General features: G+C 59.4%; 1 protein-coding gene across 4 annotated transcripts in view; it reads right to left on the bottom strand.

Moving 5' to 3' along the window:
- Positions 1–507: 507 nt before the first annotated feature.
- Positions 508–13,818, bottom strand: part of HTT (huntingtin) — a 191,327-nt gene continuing 178,016 nt past the window's right edge. For 3 of the 4 annotated variants that reach the window (XM_049886645.1, XM_049886646.1, XM_049886647.1), the window contains 7 exons: positions 11,487–11,677; positions 10,027–10,141; positions 9,652–9,865; positions 9,155–9,260; positions 6,781–6,943; positions 6,250–6,410; positions 696–5,359 (listed from right to left, as the gene is read on the bottom strand). In XM_049886645.1, the coding sequence (XP_049742602.1) occupies positions 5,146–5,359; positions 6,250–6,410; positions 6,781–6,943; positions 9,155–9,260; positions 9,652–9,865; positions 10,027–10,141; positions 11,487–11,677 (1,164 nt within the window). In that variant the 3' untranslated portion in view covers positions 696–5,145. Of the gene's footprint in view, positions 5,360–6,249; positions 6,411–6,780; positions 6,944–9,154; positions 9,261–9,651; positions 9,866–10,026; positions 10,142–11,486; positions 11,678–13,818 lie in introns of all 4 variants that reach the window. The other variant, XM_049886648.1, reaches the window with a different exon arrangement.

Raw genomic sequence — 13,818 nt, 5'->3', positions numbered from 1 at the left:
ACATCTCACACCACAGCCGGGCTGACACCACTCTTCACACCTCTCACGTCATACCCACACTACATCCACACCTCACACCCTATATCCATACCGCACCCCTACACCACACCCCATATCCATACTGTACCCCCACACCTCATACCCACACCCCACAACCATATCATACCCCCAAACCTCACACCTCTACCCCACACTTCCACCTCATACTCTACACCCACACCTCACCTCACCCCATACCTACAGCCCACACGTCACACCTCCACCCTACACCTCACCTTACCCCACACCTCCACCTCATACTCTACACCCACACCTCCACCTCACACTCTAGACCCCACACCCCACCTCACCCCCACACCTCACACTCGCAGCCTCATCCTCACCTGGCCTTGGCTGGTCCCTCCACCCAATCTTTGTTGGAAAAACATTGTGCTGCACTTTCTAGAAGAAAGCAGATTCCAGCTAGAAGCCAACACAAGTGAAGGCATGGAACACGCGGCCCCGCGAGGAGACAGGCTGCCAGGACTGGCAGGGCTGTCCTCACAGCCCTGAGACGGAGATTGGGGTGGTGTGGAGGGAAAGCGGCTCCCTCTGCTGAGGACACATGGCACCGTGGCCAGGGGGTGCAGGGTCAGCAGGAGACGGAGTTGCAGTTCCCCCGACACTGGCCCTTTTCTTTCTGCAAACACCAGTGTGGCTCAGGTGTGCAAGGGGTCTGGCTGTGTGCTTAGAACAGAGAGGAAGGGGGTGTCTGTTTCCCTGAAGGCCAAGGGGGGCCGCAGAGTCAGGGTGTCAGGCAGGAGACAAATCTCAGGGAGTTAGTGACATTTAGGCTGAGGTCTGGGCTGACCTGCGCGTCCCCAGGCCCCTTCCAGCCACGTGCTCTCTGAGCAGTGCTTCTGCACTGTGCCCACATTGTCTCACCTATCAGGCCAGTGACAGCCCCGTGTGCTGGGCCACACTGTCACTACCCTGTGTAGGGAGCAGCCAGGGGGAGACACGGGAGTGGCCTGAGGGCACATCTGTCTGCCTAACCCAGCAACGTCCCGAGGCTTGGTAGAGAGGTCCTGCCTGCAGGTTCGGGAATGGATAGACGTAGCCCCCTCATGGACGGGAACCCGATGTGATGTCAGCATCACTGAATTCCACAGCCCTCACTGGCTGGGACCCTGCCTCGGGAGCCGCCCATGTGGAGCTGCTGTGTAAGCCACCTGAGCTCCCAGAAGACACAGGACGCACTGATAGGCCCCCACGGGAAGAAAAAAGAGCCGCCACTGAGTAAGCAGAGACTTCTTGAGGGAGGTGGCGTTTCAGAGGGAAAAGACGTCGCAGGCTGACGTGGGCAGGAGGGCCCCAAAGACCCACAGCAGCTGGGCAGAGCCAGGCGGCAGTGGGCAGCCAGGCCAGGCGTCCGGGGAGCCAGGTCATGCCACGTTTAAAGACATAGCTCTACTCTCTGTAGAGCCCCGACCACCCTACCAGTGCCCTGGGCCAAATCTGGAAACAGAAATGAAGTGAGGAGCCACAAGGCGTCTGTAAAATTAGATGACAATGTCACTTAGCCCTTAGAGCTTTGGCAGCTGTGTCTGCTGGGCAGAGACCACCCACGAGGTGGCTTCTCTGCCCTGTTGGGAGCCCACAGCAGGGCGCTCTATCTGCTTAGCCACTGCCTGGGGGCCCAGGTCACCAGCCAAGGTCCCCTGATGCCCGCTGGTGTTGCGGTGAGGCCCAGTATCCCACGGGGACGAGGGCTTGGCACAGACTCCGTCTCAGTGAGCACAGCCAGCCTCATACAGCAACAACGTGTGGTTTATTTTTGGATATACAGTGTTTGCGGCCATTTCAAAAAAGTCCAACGTCCACCTCACGTCTGCCCTCCCTGCTCTCTGGAGCGGACAGCCAGGCAAGGGCCAGGGCTGTGGGTCGCCCACCACAGCCTCACATACCCAGCACACAGCGATGCGGCCGTGGCAGTGTGCCGACAGCCACCTGCCCTCCGATGACAGTGGGCAAGAAGCCCCGCTTGGACAGAGAGCGAGGCCCCTGCAGGGAGGGGCCAGTGAAGCCTGGCTGCCCCCACCTGCCGCAGCCACTGCAGCCCTGCTCCCTCTGGGAAGGATGCTCAGATTGCAGGTCGGACAGGCCCACAGGGAAGCACAGCTGAACCCTCCAGGTGCCTGAGGCAGTCACGGGGCGTCCAGGCGGTCCTTTTCTCCAGAACTCAGCACCCTTGGGCCTCTCCATACAGGAACGCAGGGCAGGGAGGGGTGAGGCCCAAAGCAGAAAATTATGAGGGGACCCGGGGTTACTGACTCCGCCCTCCAGCAACAAACCAGACTCAAACCAACTCCAGGCTCTCCAGTGATCCGTGTCCCCTGAGATGGTCCTGAGCTGGACTGCTGCCCTATCTATGCCTGTCCATCACTCACCAGCAGGGCCCTGCCCACTTCAGGAAGTGACCCCATCGGGAAAGGCAGGTGCAGGGGTGGGGTCTTTCAGAGTAACACCCTCCCCACTCTACATTCTGGGTGTCTAGAGGCGTTTCAGCTTCACTCTCTTTCTGGAAGTCCACATTTGCAGCACTGGCACTTGGCCATTGCAGAAAGCCTCCTGCGCTACCCGGCCGGGCCGGCAGGGGGAGGCACGTTTCTGAGAAGAGCCCAGCTTAGGTGCGCTAGGTGCACTGCCAGGCCAGCAAGTCTACCCCGGCTTCATTAACCCTTTCCTGACATAACAGCAGAAAACCAAAACCACCTGACAATCAAATGAATGCCATTTCCAACAGAACTTGGATTGCTAACACGATTGTTGCTTGTCTGAACTTTCTGGGAACTTGATAAAGTCAATCCCTTCTGCAGACAGTTGATAAGGTGGGGTTTTAATGAGTGACGACCTCACCTTTTACCGAGCGTCCCGGCCATGCAGCAGACTGTGTCAGATCTAAGAAAGTCAGCTTCTGCTACAGCAGCATCAGCAGAGGCCTTGCACGCTTGTCTTAAGATACAGGTATACACATATATATACACGTATATACATATACACACATAGGCATATACGTACACACTCTCTGTCTGGATGAATCATCTCAACCGGGGGCAGGCAGGTGGGTCTTTGGCTTGGCACTCTCACCAGAGCTAGCTCCAAGAACCTTTGTTAACAACCAAATGTTTTAGATCCTATCACAGACAAGGTCAATTAAGCTCTAAATTGGGCCTAGCTACAGAAATTTTGCCGTGGAATGGTCCCAAATTTCATACCCACAGTGTCATTGCTTTCAGATGTGAACATCTGCTCAGGACATCTGGCTGTGATACTTCGCCTCCCTCAGAGCCAATGACATAACCCTGGAGGTGTGTGGGGGGGGGGTGTCTCCGCGTCTCACAACACGTCTAGAGGACTCGTTAGGAGGAGGAGCTGGGACAAGGCCTGGGAGAAGGTGACTTACTTCTCGGTTAGTACTCAGCAGTGGTCCACTCAGACACCAGGCCCTTCTACCGTCTGCGCTGCTCACACCACTGGTGTGGCCTTTGAGCGGTGGCCAGCAGGGAAGGCCTCACAGGAGGCCTCTAAGCCCCTCTTGTGGCCTAGGCACACCTGCCTCATGCTGGTTTGGCAGGAAAGGGCTGGAGAAAGTGGCCACTCTTGGCCAGCACAGGGGCTCTTGGGGAGCCCCACCTGTGCCCCACAGCCTCCCAGGTGCAGACACTTTGAAGCGAGGGAAACGGCAGTGTGGCCTGGACTCAGGTGACACTAACTCGAGATACTCAAATTTCTCTTCCTTTTCAGACTCAGGAAATAGCTGTAAAATGGCCTCCACTCACCACACCGAATGCCCAAACCACAGGCTGCATCTGTGCTCTTGACCAAGCCGATCGGGCGGCAGAGCACTGAGTGACCCACGGGCCACCCCAGGCCAGCCAGAAGCCCCTGCTGGAAGAGATTCCGCAGCCCTACATCAAGTGTGCCTGCTCTTGGGGCCCAGGGTCACCTCTGCCCTGGGAACAAAATGTCAGCCTAGGCCTTGGGCCAGGGGACAGGAGCTGAGGCCCTGCTGGGGCCCTGGAGCCACCCCTTCTCCTGCCCCACCCAACCACGCAGGTCTGCACTCCCCCGGCTGATGTTGGAGGAAGGGCCCAGAGCAGCTGGGGTCTGCCCAGATACCCGGTTTATTCTTGACCCAGAGGGGCTCAGATAAAACGTGGTTTGGGGTCCCGGCTGGGCATTGCTGTACAGGGGGGTGTGGGCAGGCAGCAATGCCCACCTGCTGGCAGTCTGAGGGCTGGCCAGCACAGGGCCTGCTTGGGATGGCACAGAGGACACCTCCCAGAGGCTGTGGCTGAAGGACAGGCAAGCAGCCCCATAAGGCGGGTGAGGCTCGGGGGCACTCTCCCTCCCTCGGTTCCTACGGTGGTGGGTGGGAGTTCCTGTACATGGGCGTCCTGACCAGGCGCAGATGCATAACAAGGGGGACACAGGCCCCAGACACGCTGACGGCATGTTTAGGGTGATGTGAGAGGAAGCGCCTGGCAGGTGTGGGGCACGAGGCACAGAGAGGTTCTGGCTCATGCCCGCATGCAGCGTGTCGCACGAGCCATATCGCTCACATGGATATAGAAATAGTTACGTTAAAATTCATCTCTTTACTGATAGAATTCAATTTCAAATCCTGAGAAGAAAAGAAAGGGAAGGATGGGCTGGGTGTCTGCTGCCCGCCACCCCCCAGAGTGCATGTGTCCGGAGACCCAGGCCGCCTGCATCTCGCTGGGGGAGCACCCTCCAGAGCTCGATGACACCAACTCCCACCCAGGGGACAGATGGAGAGGCTAGTGGCCGCCTGCAGGGGTAGGGGCATCGTGTCCCAGATGCAGGAACGGCTTTGGCCTGGCTCCGATTAACAGCGTCTGACGCTAGCTACAGCATGGAGGGCTAGCAGGAGGGCTGCTCTCCCTTCCTGTGAGGACTCAGGCTCGACCCCGACGTTCCCACCTACATTCCCTGCATGGTCCCCTCACCACAAAGGGGCGTTTCTGCCAGATGGCAGAAGACACAGTGGCCGCCTGGCCCTGTGCTGGCAAGGCGGAAGCCATCCGGAACAGCTGCTCCGCAGAGTCCCCACCGCCCCTCCTCACCGCCCACTCCCCAGCCTCAGCCCGTGGTGCCCTGGTGGACATTCCGCAAACACTTCAGCAGCCGGTGGTATGGGCTTCCCGGGGCCGCCACCACCTCGAACACAGACTGGAAGGCCCTGCGGTCAAGCTCCTCCTCTATCTGGTGGCGGTAAAAGTCTGTGGCGACCAGGCAGAAGAGGTTCACATCCACCGGCTCCAGCTTGCCCATCCTGCTGATGACGTGTGGGAGGCTACAAGGGGGTTAAGGAGCAGGCAAGCAGTGTGGGGCTGTCCCGTCCCGTGTCCCGTCCCGTCAGCACGCTCGCTGCCCGCCCCATGGCTCCTGTCACCTGAGCCGGCAGCAGGGAGGGTGGTCCGCAGCCCAGGCTTGGCAGAGCAGAGCGGAAGGGCTGGGCGCAGGGAGAGCGCCGCCTCAGCACTTACCGGGCCTGGCTCCCAGCGGCGAGTTCAGCAGCTGGTGCTCCTGCTGCTGCTCTGGCCAGTGAGCCAGTGCCTGCCTGCCCGCCCACCCATCCAGCCCCGCACGCTGTGCAAGGCCTGTCAGCACGGGACAGCTGCCTGCTTTAAGGCTCTTGTGGTCTGTCTGGGGAAGGCTGCCAAGGGGGGCTTTCTGGCAGAGACAGCACTTCAGGGGTGGGGACTGGATCTTACTTAAGACTTGTGCCTGAGAGGTTGGCACGGATTGATGACAGAGAATAATGAGAAGCAGCATAACTGGACACCCCCAGCTGCTGTGGACGGATTGGGGCTGGGTGATGTCCGGGGGCCTCACTGCCTACACTGTGCTGCCCGAAGCCCACCGGGCCCTCCCCACCCCTGCTCCTAGGGGAGCCACCTCAGCCTGAGGAGGACAAGAGGCTCAGACCCCTGCTCACAGGGGCCTTGAGCGCTCGGCTCCTCCAGACATTCCTGGGTAGACGGCTGACATCTTCTTCGTGTTTCCTTATCAGTGGGTGTTCTCTTGGCCTGAGGTAAACAGCATCTTGACACCTGGGGCTTTTTGTTTTGTTTTTGGCAGAGATCAGGCCTCAAAAACTTTAACTAAAAACACAAGAACTCCACGCTGACGGAAGACGGGGGACTGCTGGGAGGCAGGGCCACAGGGCCCAGGGAAGGATACACTGCTGACACCCAAGGGCTGGTGGAGGCGCTGACAAAGAAGCAGGAGAGGCTCCACATGGCCATGGCCACGGGTGTCCGCTGTGTGAAGTTGGAGAGCGAGAGCATCACCCAGTCGCGCACCATGGATGACTGCCCCGTGCTGTGCAGCGTCTGGAACACCTGGAAGACAGCGGAAGCCAGGGCCATGGGGGGTGCCGAGCTGACGGGACGCAGGGACACGGGGCCATGTGGGGTGCGGAGCTGACAGGATGCAGGGACGTGGGGCTGTGGGGATGCAGAGCTGATGGGAAGCAGGGATGTGGGGCAGAGGAGGATGTAGGGGTGGCAGGGGGCATGGGGCTGTAGGGGCACGGACGGCAGGGGAGGACACAGGGTGGCAGGCAGGCCTGCAGCTGCAGTCTGCAGAAGGAAGGAAGGCAGTCTGATGGGCAGATCTATGTCCTGAGGTGGAATTGGTGCGACGAGGCCTGGCGGGGGTGTGCCTCCAGGCTGCCCTCCCACCGCATCCCAGCCCGCTGGCGCCTCTCACCTTGTACACAACAGTGGCCATGAACTGGGGGTACGGCTGCTGGTTAGACAGAAACTCCCCGATGACCTTGTTCATGACGTCCTGGGGTGGGAAGAAGTCGTCCAGAAACTGTGGAAGGATCCGGGCCACCACTCTGGCTTCACAAGGAAAGCCCTTCCGAATCCTGAGGAAAAGGAAGTGGTCAGGGCCCCTCTGATTCCCAGAGCGCCTAGCTCTGACCTGGCAAAATGCTGGGGCCACAGCACAGGCAGCCTGACCTGGGACCCGGGCTGGGGCTCCCGGAATGGGGTCCATGGAAAGCAGGACCCCATCCCTCCCTTTCGTCTGCGGTGAGTCCTAGGAACCAAGAAGGGGCTGCTCAGTCACATAAAGCAAAACACAAAGTAAAACTCGAGAAATATTCTGATGGTGACATCGTAGATGACAATGGAACACTCGAACAGAACCTGTCCCCATTACGGTCCACTTTTTCCCCCGTCAGAAGCTCCCTGAACTTCCCAACAAAGCATATCCTGATGAGGCAGACTCCTTCTCAATCGTCTGGGACCCCAAGTGCACTTGTGTGGGCTCCGCCCTCAACAGGCCATAAAACTGGCCTCAGGAGAGTATCCTCTGAGCTGCCTGCAGACAGTTGCCCTACTATGATTTTATCGTGCACACACAACGTCTGTAGTTACAGAAAAGGTCAGAAGTGGCCCAGAACCTGGGCTTAGCTGATTCCAGGGGTGCCACAACCTTCCTGCCCACACGCCAGCTGCTGCCGTTGACAGGGCACCACCACTGCATTGAAAGTCACCTGCTGTCAGGGCTTTGCAACGTAGCGACGCGTTTCCCCAGTGCTCACAAGCAGCCACGTGAAGCAAGCACGGGCACCGTGCTCCTAAAATCCCTCATGTGTGCACATGTTTGCTCCGCTGGCCTCGAGAATGGCGCTCCTGGGGCAGGGGCCTGGGCTGTGACCTCCGGCCTCAGCTCCTACAAGTGCCCATGTGTTGGAGGGCCTCAGTGAGCATGCGTGGAGGAGTCAGCGGCCATCAACACTCAGGTTAGAATCTAATATGGAAGCAGGCTTGCGTGTGCTCAGCTGCCCAGGCCACCTCAGCCAGCCTAAGTGCGTGGGCACAGGGGATGATCCCGTAAAGCGTCTCCTGTACAAAACCAAAAGACGCCACCAATGGAACTACCTGAGGACCACAGGTAACATGGAGCAGGCTGGTCTCTGAGAGGCCGGAACCCATCCCTCAGCCAAATGAGGGGCTGGGAGCAGTCCTGGGCCTGCTCTTGAGAGGTGCCCGCTTCCCAGGACAGCAAACTAAGTTGATTCTGAGTAAGTGTGGAGAGCCTGGGAGCAGCGCTCAGGGGTTCTGGCTTGGTGTCTGTTTACACCTTCTCCGTGACCTACTGGAGGCTTGTCCAGAGCTGTTTCTCACACTGCTTGGAGGCTCTATCATATGTCCTCCCGTGGCCTGGAAGGATCACAATATGTGTCCCAGGAGCTAAGAAAGCGCTGCTCCAATCCCAGCTGTGGGTCTGGCTTCTTGCTCAGGACAGAATGGGAAGCTGAACCTGCTAGCTTAGTGTCTCCCACAGTCCTCATGAATGTGCCCCATCCTGACACCCTGACTCTGTTCCGGGAATGTTGAGTATACTGGGGGGGGGCCTGGAGTCTGAAACACCTCATTCCAGGACTACCAGCGCCATGGAGCCCCAAGTTAGAGCCCTGATTGGGGAGCCACAAGCAGGGGAGCCCTGAGTGGGGAATGCAAGTGACAAGCCCTGAGTGGAGAGCCCTGAGGGGAGCCCGAGTGGGGAACCCTGAGTGAGGTGTCCTGTGGAGCCTGAGTGGGGGGCCCTGAGTGGGGAGCCACAAACAGGGGAGTCCTGAGAAGGGAGCCACCAACGGGAGTCCTGAGTGGGGAGCCCTGACTGGGGAACCCAAGTGAGGAGCCCTGAGTGGGGAACCTGAGTGGGCAGTCCTAAGTGGGGAGCCCTGAATTAGGAGTCCAAGTGGAAAGCCCTGAGTGGGATGCTGAGTGAGGAGCTCGAGTCGGGAGCCACAAACAGGGGAGTCCTGAGTGGGAAGTCCTGAGTGGGAAGCCCTGAGTGGGGAACCTAAGCGGGGAGCCCTGAGTGGGGAGCCTGAATGGGGAGCCACAAACAGGGGAGCCTCGAGTGGGGAGCCCTGAGTGGGGAACTGCGGGCAGGGGATCCCCAGTGGGAAGCCCAAGCAGAGAGCCTCGAGCAGGGGAGCCGTGGGGCCTTGGTCGCAATGCCCTGAGAGGTGGCGGTGAGGTGGGCAAGTGTGCACGGATGGAGCTGCTCCAGCTGAAATTCAAGGACAGTCAAGAGCAGAGAGGCAGGTGTCAGGTCTCACCTGTCGAAAAGGACAGATACCCGCTCCATAGCCACGATCACCGACTCGCTGTCCGGGGCTGCAGGGGTGGGGTCTGCCGTCTTCCCTGGGCTGACTTTCTCCTTCCCTGGAACACAGCCATCAACCCCAAAGTCAGTACCTGGTGACGCTGACCAGGCCTGCAGAACACACTTGACACATGGCCTGACAGACTCCTCAGGCTGACCCAAAGTCAGGACCCCACTCAGGGCCCTTGCTTGGCAGTGCAGCGGGGCCAGGGATCACATCTCAGAGCCACTCTTGTCTGTCCTGACCCTGACACAGAGGGTTGCGACCCTGAGCGTGTCCCCCCACCTCCCCGCTCGTGGCTTTAGAAACTCCTCCCCAGATACAGTGATGGGCTGGTTGAGAGTGTCCAAGCCCAGGGGCACTGGCAGCTCCTTGTCCACACACGTGGGTAGTGAGCTGCGGTGTCCACTCACTGCAGGACAGGCCTGGACGAGCCCCGGGCTGCATACCTGTGTACATGCAGGTGAGCATCAGGCCCAGGGCGGCCATGGCGCGGTGCGGGCTGTGCACGTTGACACGGTCGACGCTCAGCTTGACCAAGGACTCGGTGTCCAGCCGCGACAGCTGCTCCGAGAGGAGGAGGCGCTCCAGGCCCCGCAAGACGCAGTGGAAGACGGCCGATGGGGTGGACTCCTCGCTGCCCGACAGCATCACACCGCACATCTGGGCAGAGAGAGACCACTCAAATCCACACATCTCCTGTCTGCCTCCCTGCCTCCCTGCAGACTGAATCCACCAGGACGATGACAGAGAGGACAGCCGTGGAGGCTGCCACACTGCCGCAGGGAAGCTGGGCTGGGGCCACACATCTGACCGGTGCTCACCTGGATGATGGAGGCAGAGAACTCAGGCCCCACATCCAGGGGGTAGTTCTCGATCAGGTAGAAGGCGGTGGCACACATCAGTAGGACGTGCTGTTGGCTGTGGACGTTCACGCAGCTGGAACACGGATGATAACGGAGCTCAGCGGGATGCAGCGGGTGGCAGCGCACACCTCTAGAGCCAGGCGTGCCTCTCATGTGACAGTGGGTGCCCCCAGACACCCCCCACCCACGTGCTCAGAGCCTCGTGCCCGTGTGTCCTGGGGCCTGTCTACCATCAGACGGCACCTCCAGGCCACGTGCCCTGACCCTGTCCCAGCACTTCCTGCTCTTCGTAATGTTCCATGCCCTTCTCAGCCTCTCCCGCCTTAGGAGTTGCAGGGTCAAACTGTCATACTGACACCTGTGCCCCTCACTATGTGGGCAGGCCGCGGGGCTCTTGAATCCATGCCCTGTTCTGCCTCCCGCCCCTGCCATGCTGTCAGCACACTTGGAGTGGCCCATCTGGGCCTGGCTCAGGGAGCGCGGAGGGACCCCAGCACCGGCTGCCCTGCTTGCACAGAGCTCATCATCCCTCGAGGAGGCCAACGGCAACAGTCCTCACCATGCCAGCCTGGACCAGGGCAGGGGCCTCTGGCGGGTCCCAAACACCAGTGCCGTCAAACATGCCCCACTCACATTGTCCTGTCCTGAAGCCTCCCACACGCTGCCTCACTGCGATCTCGGCCGTCGGACCTTCGAGGCATCACCACCTCATTCCAAACCTTCCAGTGAACTCTCCCTACCTCCTTGCTTTCGGGCTGCTCTCGTCAGATGGACGGCTGACTCCCTCCCGCAGCCTCACCACAGCTCCATGTGCCCCCCCACCCGGGGGTGGTTGTCGAGGCAGCTCCTCCTGGCAGGAGTCTAGAGCCTCGGGTTTAGCCCCGTCTCTCTGGGACAGCAAACTGGAAGCTCAGCCCTGGGACACTGCTGTGAGCCTGAAGGGTCATAGCTGTAACGAGTGCCTTTCTTTCTAAGGAGCTTCGTGTCAGCTGTGCTTTATCAGGGAGGTAGCTGAGCAAAACCGGCACAGAGGGCCGCTGTCAAGTAAGGTGGTGTGAGAACGAGACCAGAGCGGGAAGCTTGGGGAGCACTGGGGCACGGAGGCTGGGAGTGGGGTGCTGCCGGGAGGCTGCGCTCGGGGGTCAGGCCGGGACTTAGCAGGCAGAGAAGGAGTGCTCCTATCACTGAGGGCGCGAAGCCGGTGTGTGTGTGCAAGCGTACAGGTGGAAGGGTGTGGTAGAAGCCAAAGGAGGGGGTGTGTTCCAGCAACTGGTGGAGGGAGCCCCCGAGAGACAGTGGCAGGGACGGTACTGCGCCCTCCTGCCCCGCAGACCCTAGGCCAGTGCTGCCTGTGAGCAGCAGGCCTGCCTGGGTCCCCCAACATCTGCACGCAAGCCTGCGGTCTGGGGTGCACTCACTGGGCGACGGCCTTGAGATTGGAGAGCAGGTAGTCGCTGACGACAGGGATGAGCTGCTTGGCGGTGTCGTCCAGCAGGTCACACTCGAGTACGTAGAGCACACCGTGCAGGGCCCCGATCCGGCTGGGCAGGTGGCTGCTCCGGAGCGCGCTCTCCAGCAGACGGCTGACTGGCTCGGCCACGGCCTTGTCCTAGAGCAGGCACACACGGAGGCTCGCCCCGCACCAGACAGCGCACTCTGCCCGCACTGACCCCTGCGGGGGGTCCAGTCAGAAGCTGTGGCTCTCTGGGAGGAGGAAGTGAGATGGGAGACCAGCAAGCAGGGAAAGTCTGCTGGCAGGCCTAGCTGCCATCCTCAGAAAGGCCGCTTTGGAGGCGGGCCCTGGTCTGGAAACGGGGAACAGGTTCTCGCCACGCCTAAACTGTGCAAACAACCCGGTTCATTCTGAAGGACAGTAACCTGCCTTCCTTCGGGGGGGTCTGAAATCTTGCTATGTACCAGGTGGAGGTGCCTACGTGACCGGCCCTAATAAAAACCCCGGGCGCCGAGTCCATAACAGGCCTCCCTGGTAGACAATACTTCAAATGTGCTGTCATGCTCGTTGTGGGGGGAATGAAGTACGTCCCGTGAGAGTCCATAGGGAGAAGACCCAGGAAGCTCACGCCTGGTTTCCCCAGACTTGGCCCCATGCACCTTTTCCCTGTGCTCAGCTTGCTCTGTGTACTCTTGCTGTAATGACACTCAGCCGAGAGTACCACTACCTGCTGAGTCCTGTCAGTCGTCCTAGTGAACCACCAAACTTGGGAGTGGTCTTGGACACAACTAGCTTATACTAGCTTAGACCAAAACAGCATCAGTTTCATTGAGCATCTTAAATACAATGAAGTTAAAAAAAATGAGTACCATGTTTCTTGAGATTTGCTCCAATCAGTGAAGGGAACAGCTTCACAGAACACAGAGCCCCGGCAGTGAAGGGAAGAGCTTCACAGAACACACAGGGCCCCGATAGTGAAGGGAAGAGCTTCACAGAACACACAGGGCCCCGACAGTGAAGGGAAGAGCTTCACAGAACACACAGGGCCCCGACAGTGAAGGGAAGAGCTTCACAGAACACACAGGGCCCCGACAGTGAAGGGAAGAGCTTCACAGAACACACAGGGCCCCGACAGTGAAGGGAAGAGCTTCACAGAACACACAGGGCCCCGACAGTGAAGGGAAGAGCTTCACAGAACACACAGGGCCCCGACAGTGAAGGGAAGAGCTTCACAGAACACACAGGGCCCCGACAGTGAAGGGAAGAGCTTCACAGAACACACAGGGCCCCGACAGTGAAGGGAAGAGCTTCACAGAACACACAGGGCCCCGATAGTGAAGGGAAGAGCTTCACAGAACACATAGGGCCTGAGGCAGGTGGTGGCCTGTGGGTTTGTAGACCATTCCCATTCCATGAACTAGCAGCTGGCTGATGCCCTCATCTTCCTCAAAGGCAGTGACCGCGGGTGGGAATTCTGCACCCTTATTGTCCTAGGCTGAGAGTGACTCCCTCTCCTCCTTCTGAGCTTGTCCCAGTGCTCGGTCCCCGCCCCCACCCCCACAAGGCTGTGTGGCACCTTCTTAAAAGCTACCCCCACCCGTCTCCAGACCTCCTTCCAAAAGCATAATCCTCGGGTTTGCTGTCTGTGGACTGCAGATTTCCCTGGGTCTGACAAGTATCTCAAAAGACACAGAGAATCTGGCGTGACGCTGTGCCGACGCACACTACGCGAGCACCTGCACAGAGACGGGGTCTTTACACAGTGCTCGTGTGCACACACGAGCACTGGGGGGCCGTGCCATGCATGCCTCAGGGCCTGTGCCTCACTATTATTCTATATGTGATTGGCTGACAACGTGGCATTTCCCTAAGGGGATCTGGGCCTAGGCACAAAAACACAATTACAATTCACCCGGCAGCTGAAACTCCCCACAAAGATAAAAGGACCCTTACAAGTCCAGCTGCTTTTACAGTCTCTGCAATCCGAGGGGGTACACTTTGAAGAGATGTGTTCACAGAATGGTAGCCAACACACGCATTGTTTCTGCTCCCTGAGGGCCTCTAGTAAGTCACCAGCGTGGCTCCAGGGCTGGGAGCCCCCGTGGCAGACAAAACCTGCTTGGAACCTGTGGCTCAACGAGGGCAAGCTCCACGTGGGAGCCCGGATGGGAAGGGGCAGCGCGGTTGTGGGCCCTGGGATCACAAACCTTGAGCAAGGCTGCTAGCCGCCTGCAGCTTGGCTGGCCTGGGTGTGATGTGGACAATGATGGGCCTTACCTTCATCAGGCTGTGGAAGG

This window comes from Elephas maximus, chromosome 5, assembly GCF_024166365.1.
Source record: "Elephas maximus indicus isolate mEleMax1 chromosome 5, mEleMax1 primary haplotype, whole genome shotgun sequence".
NCBI classification, from domain to species: domain Eukaryota; kingdom Metazoa; phylum Chordata; class Mammalia; order Proboscidea; family Elephantidae; genus Elephas; species Elephas maximus.
This window is presented reverse-complemented; position numbering and strand designations above follow the sequence as displayed.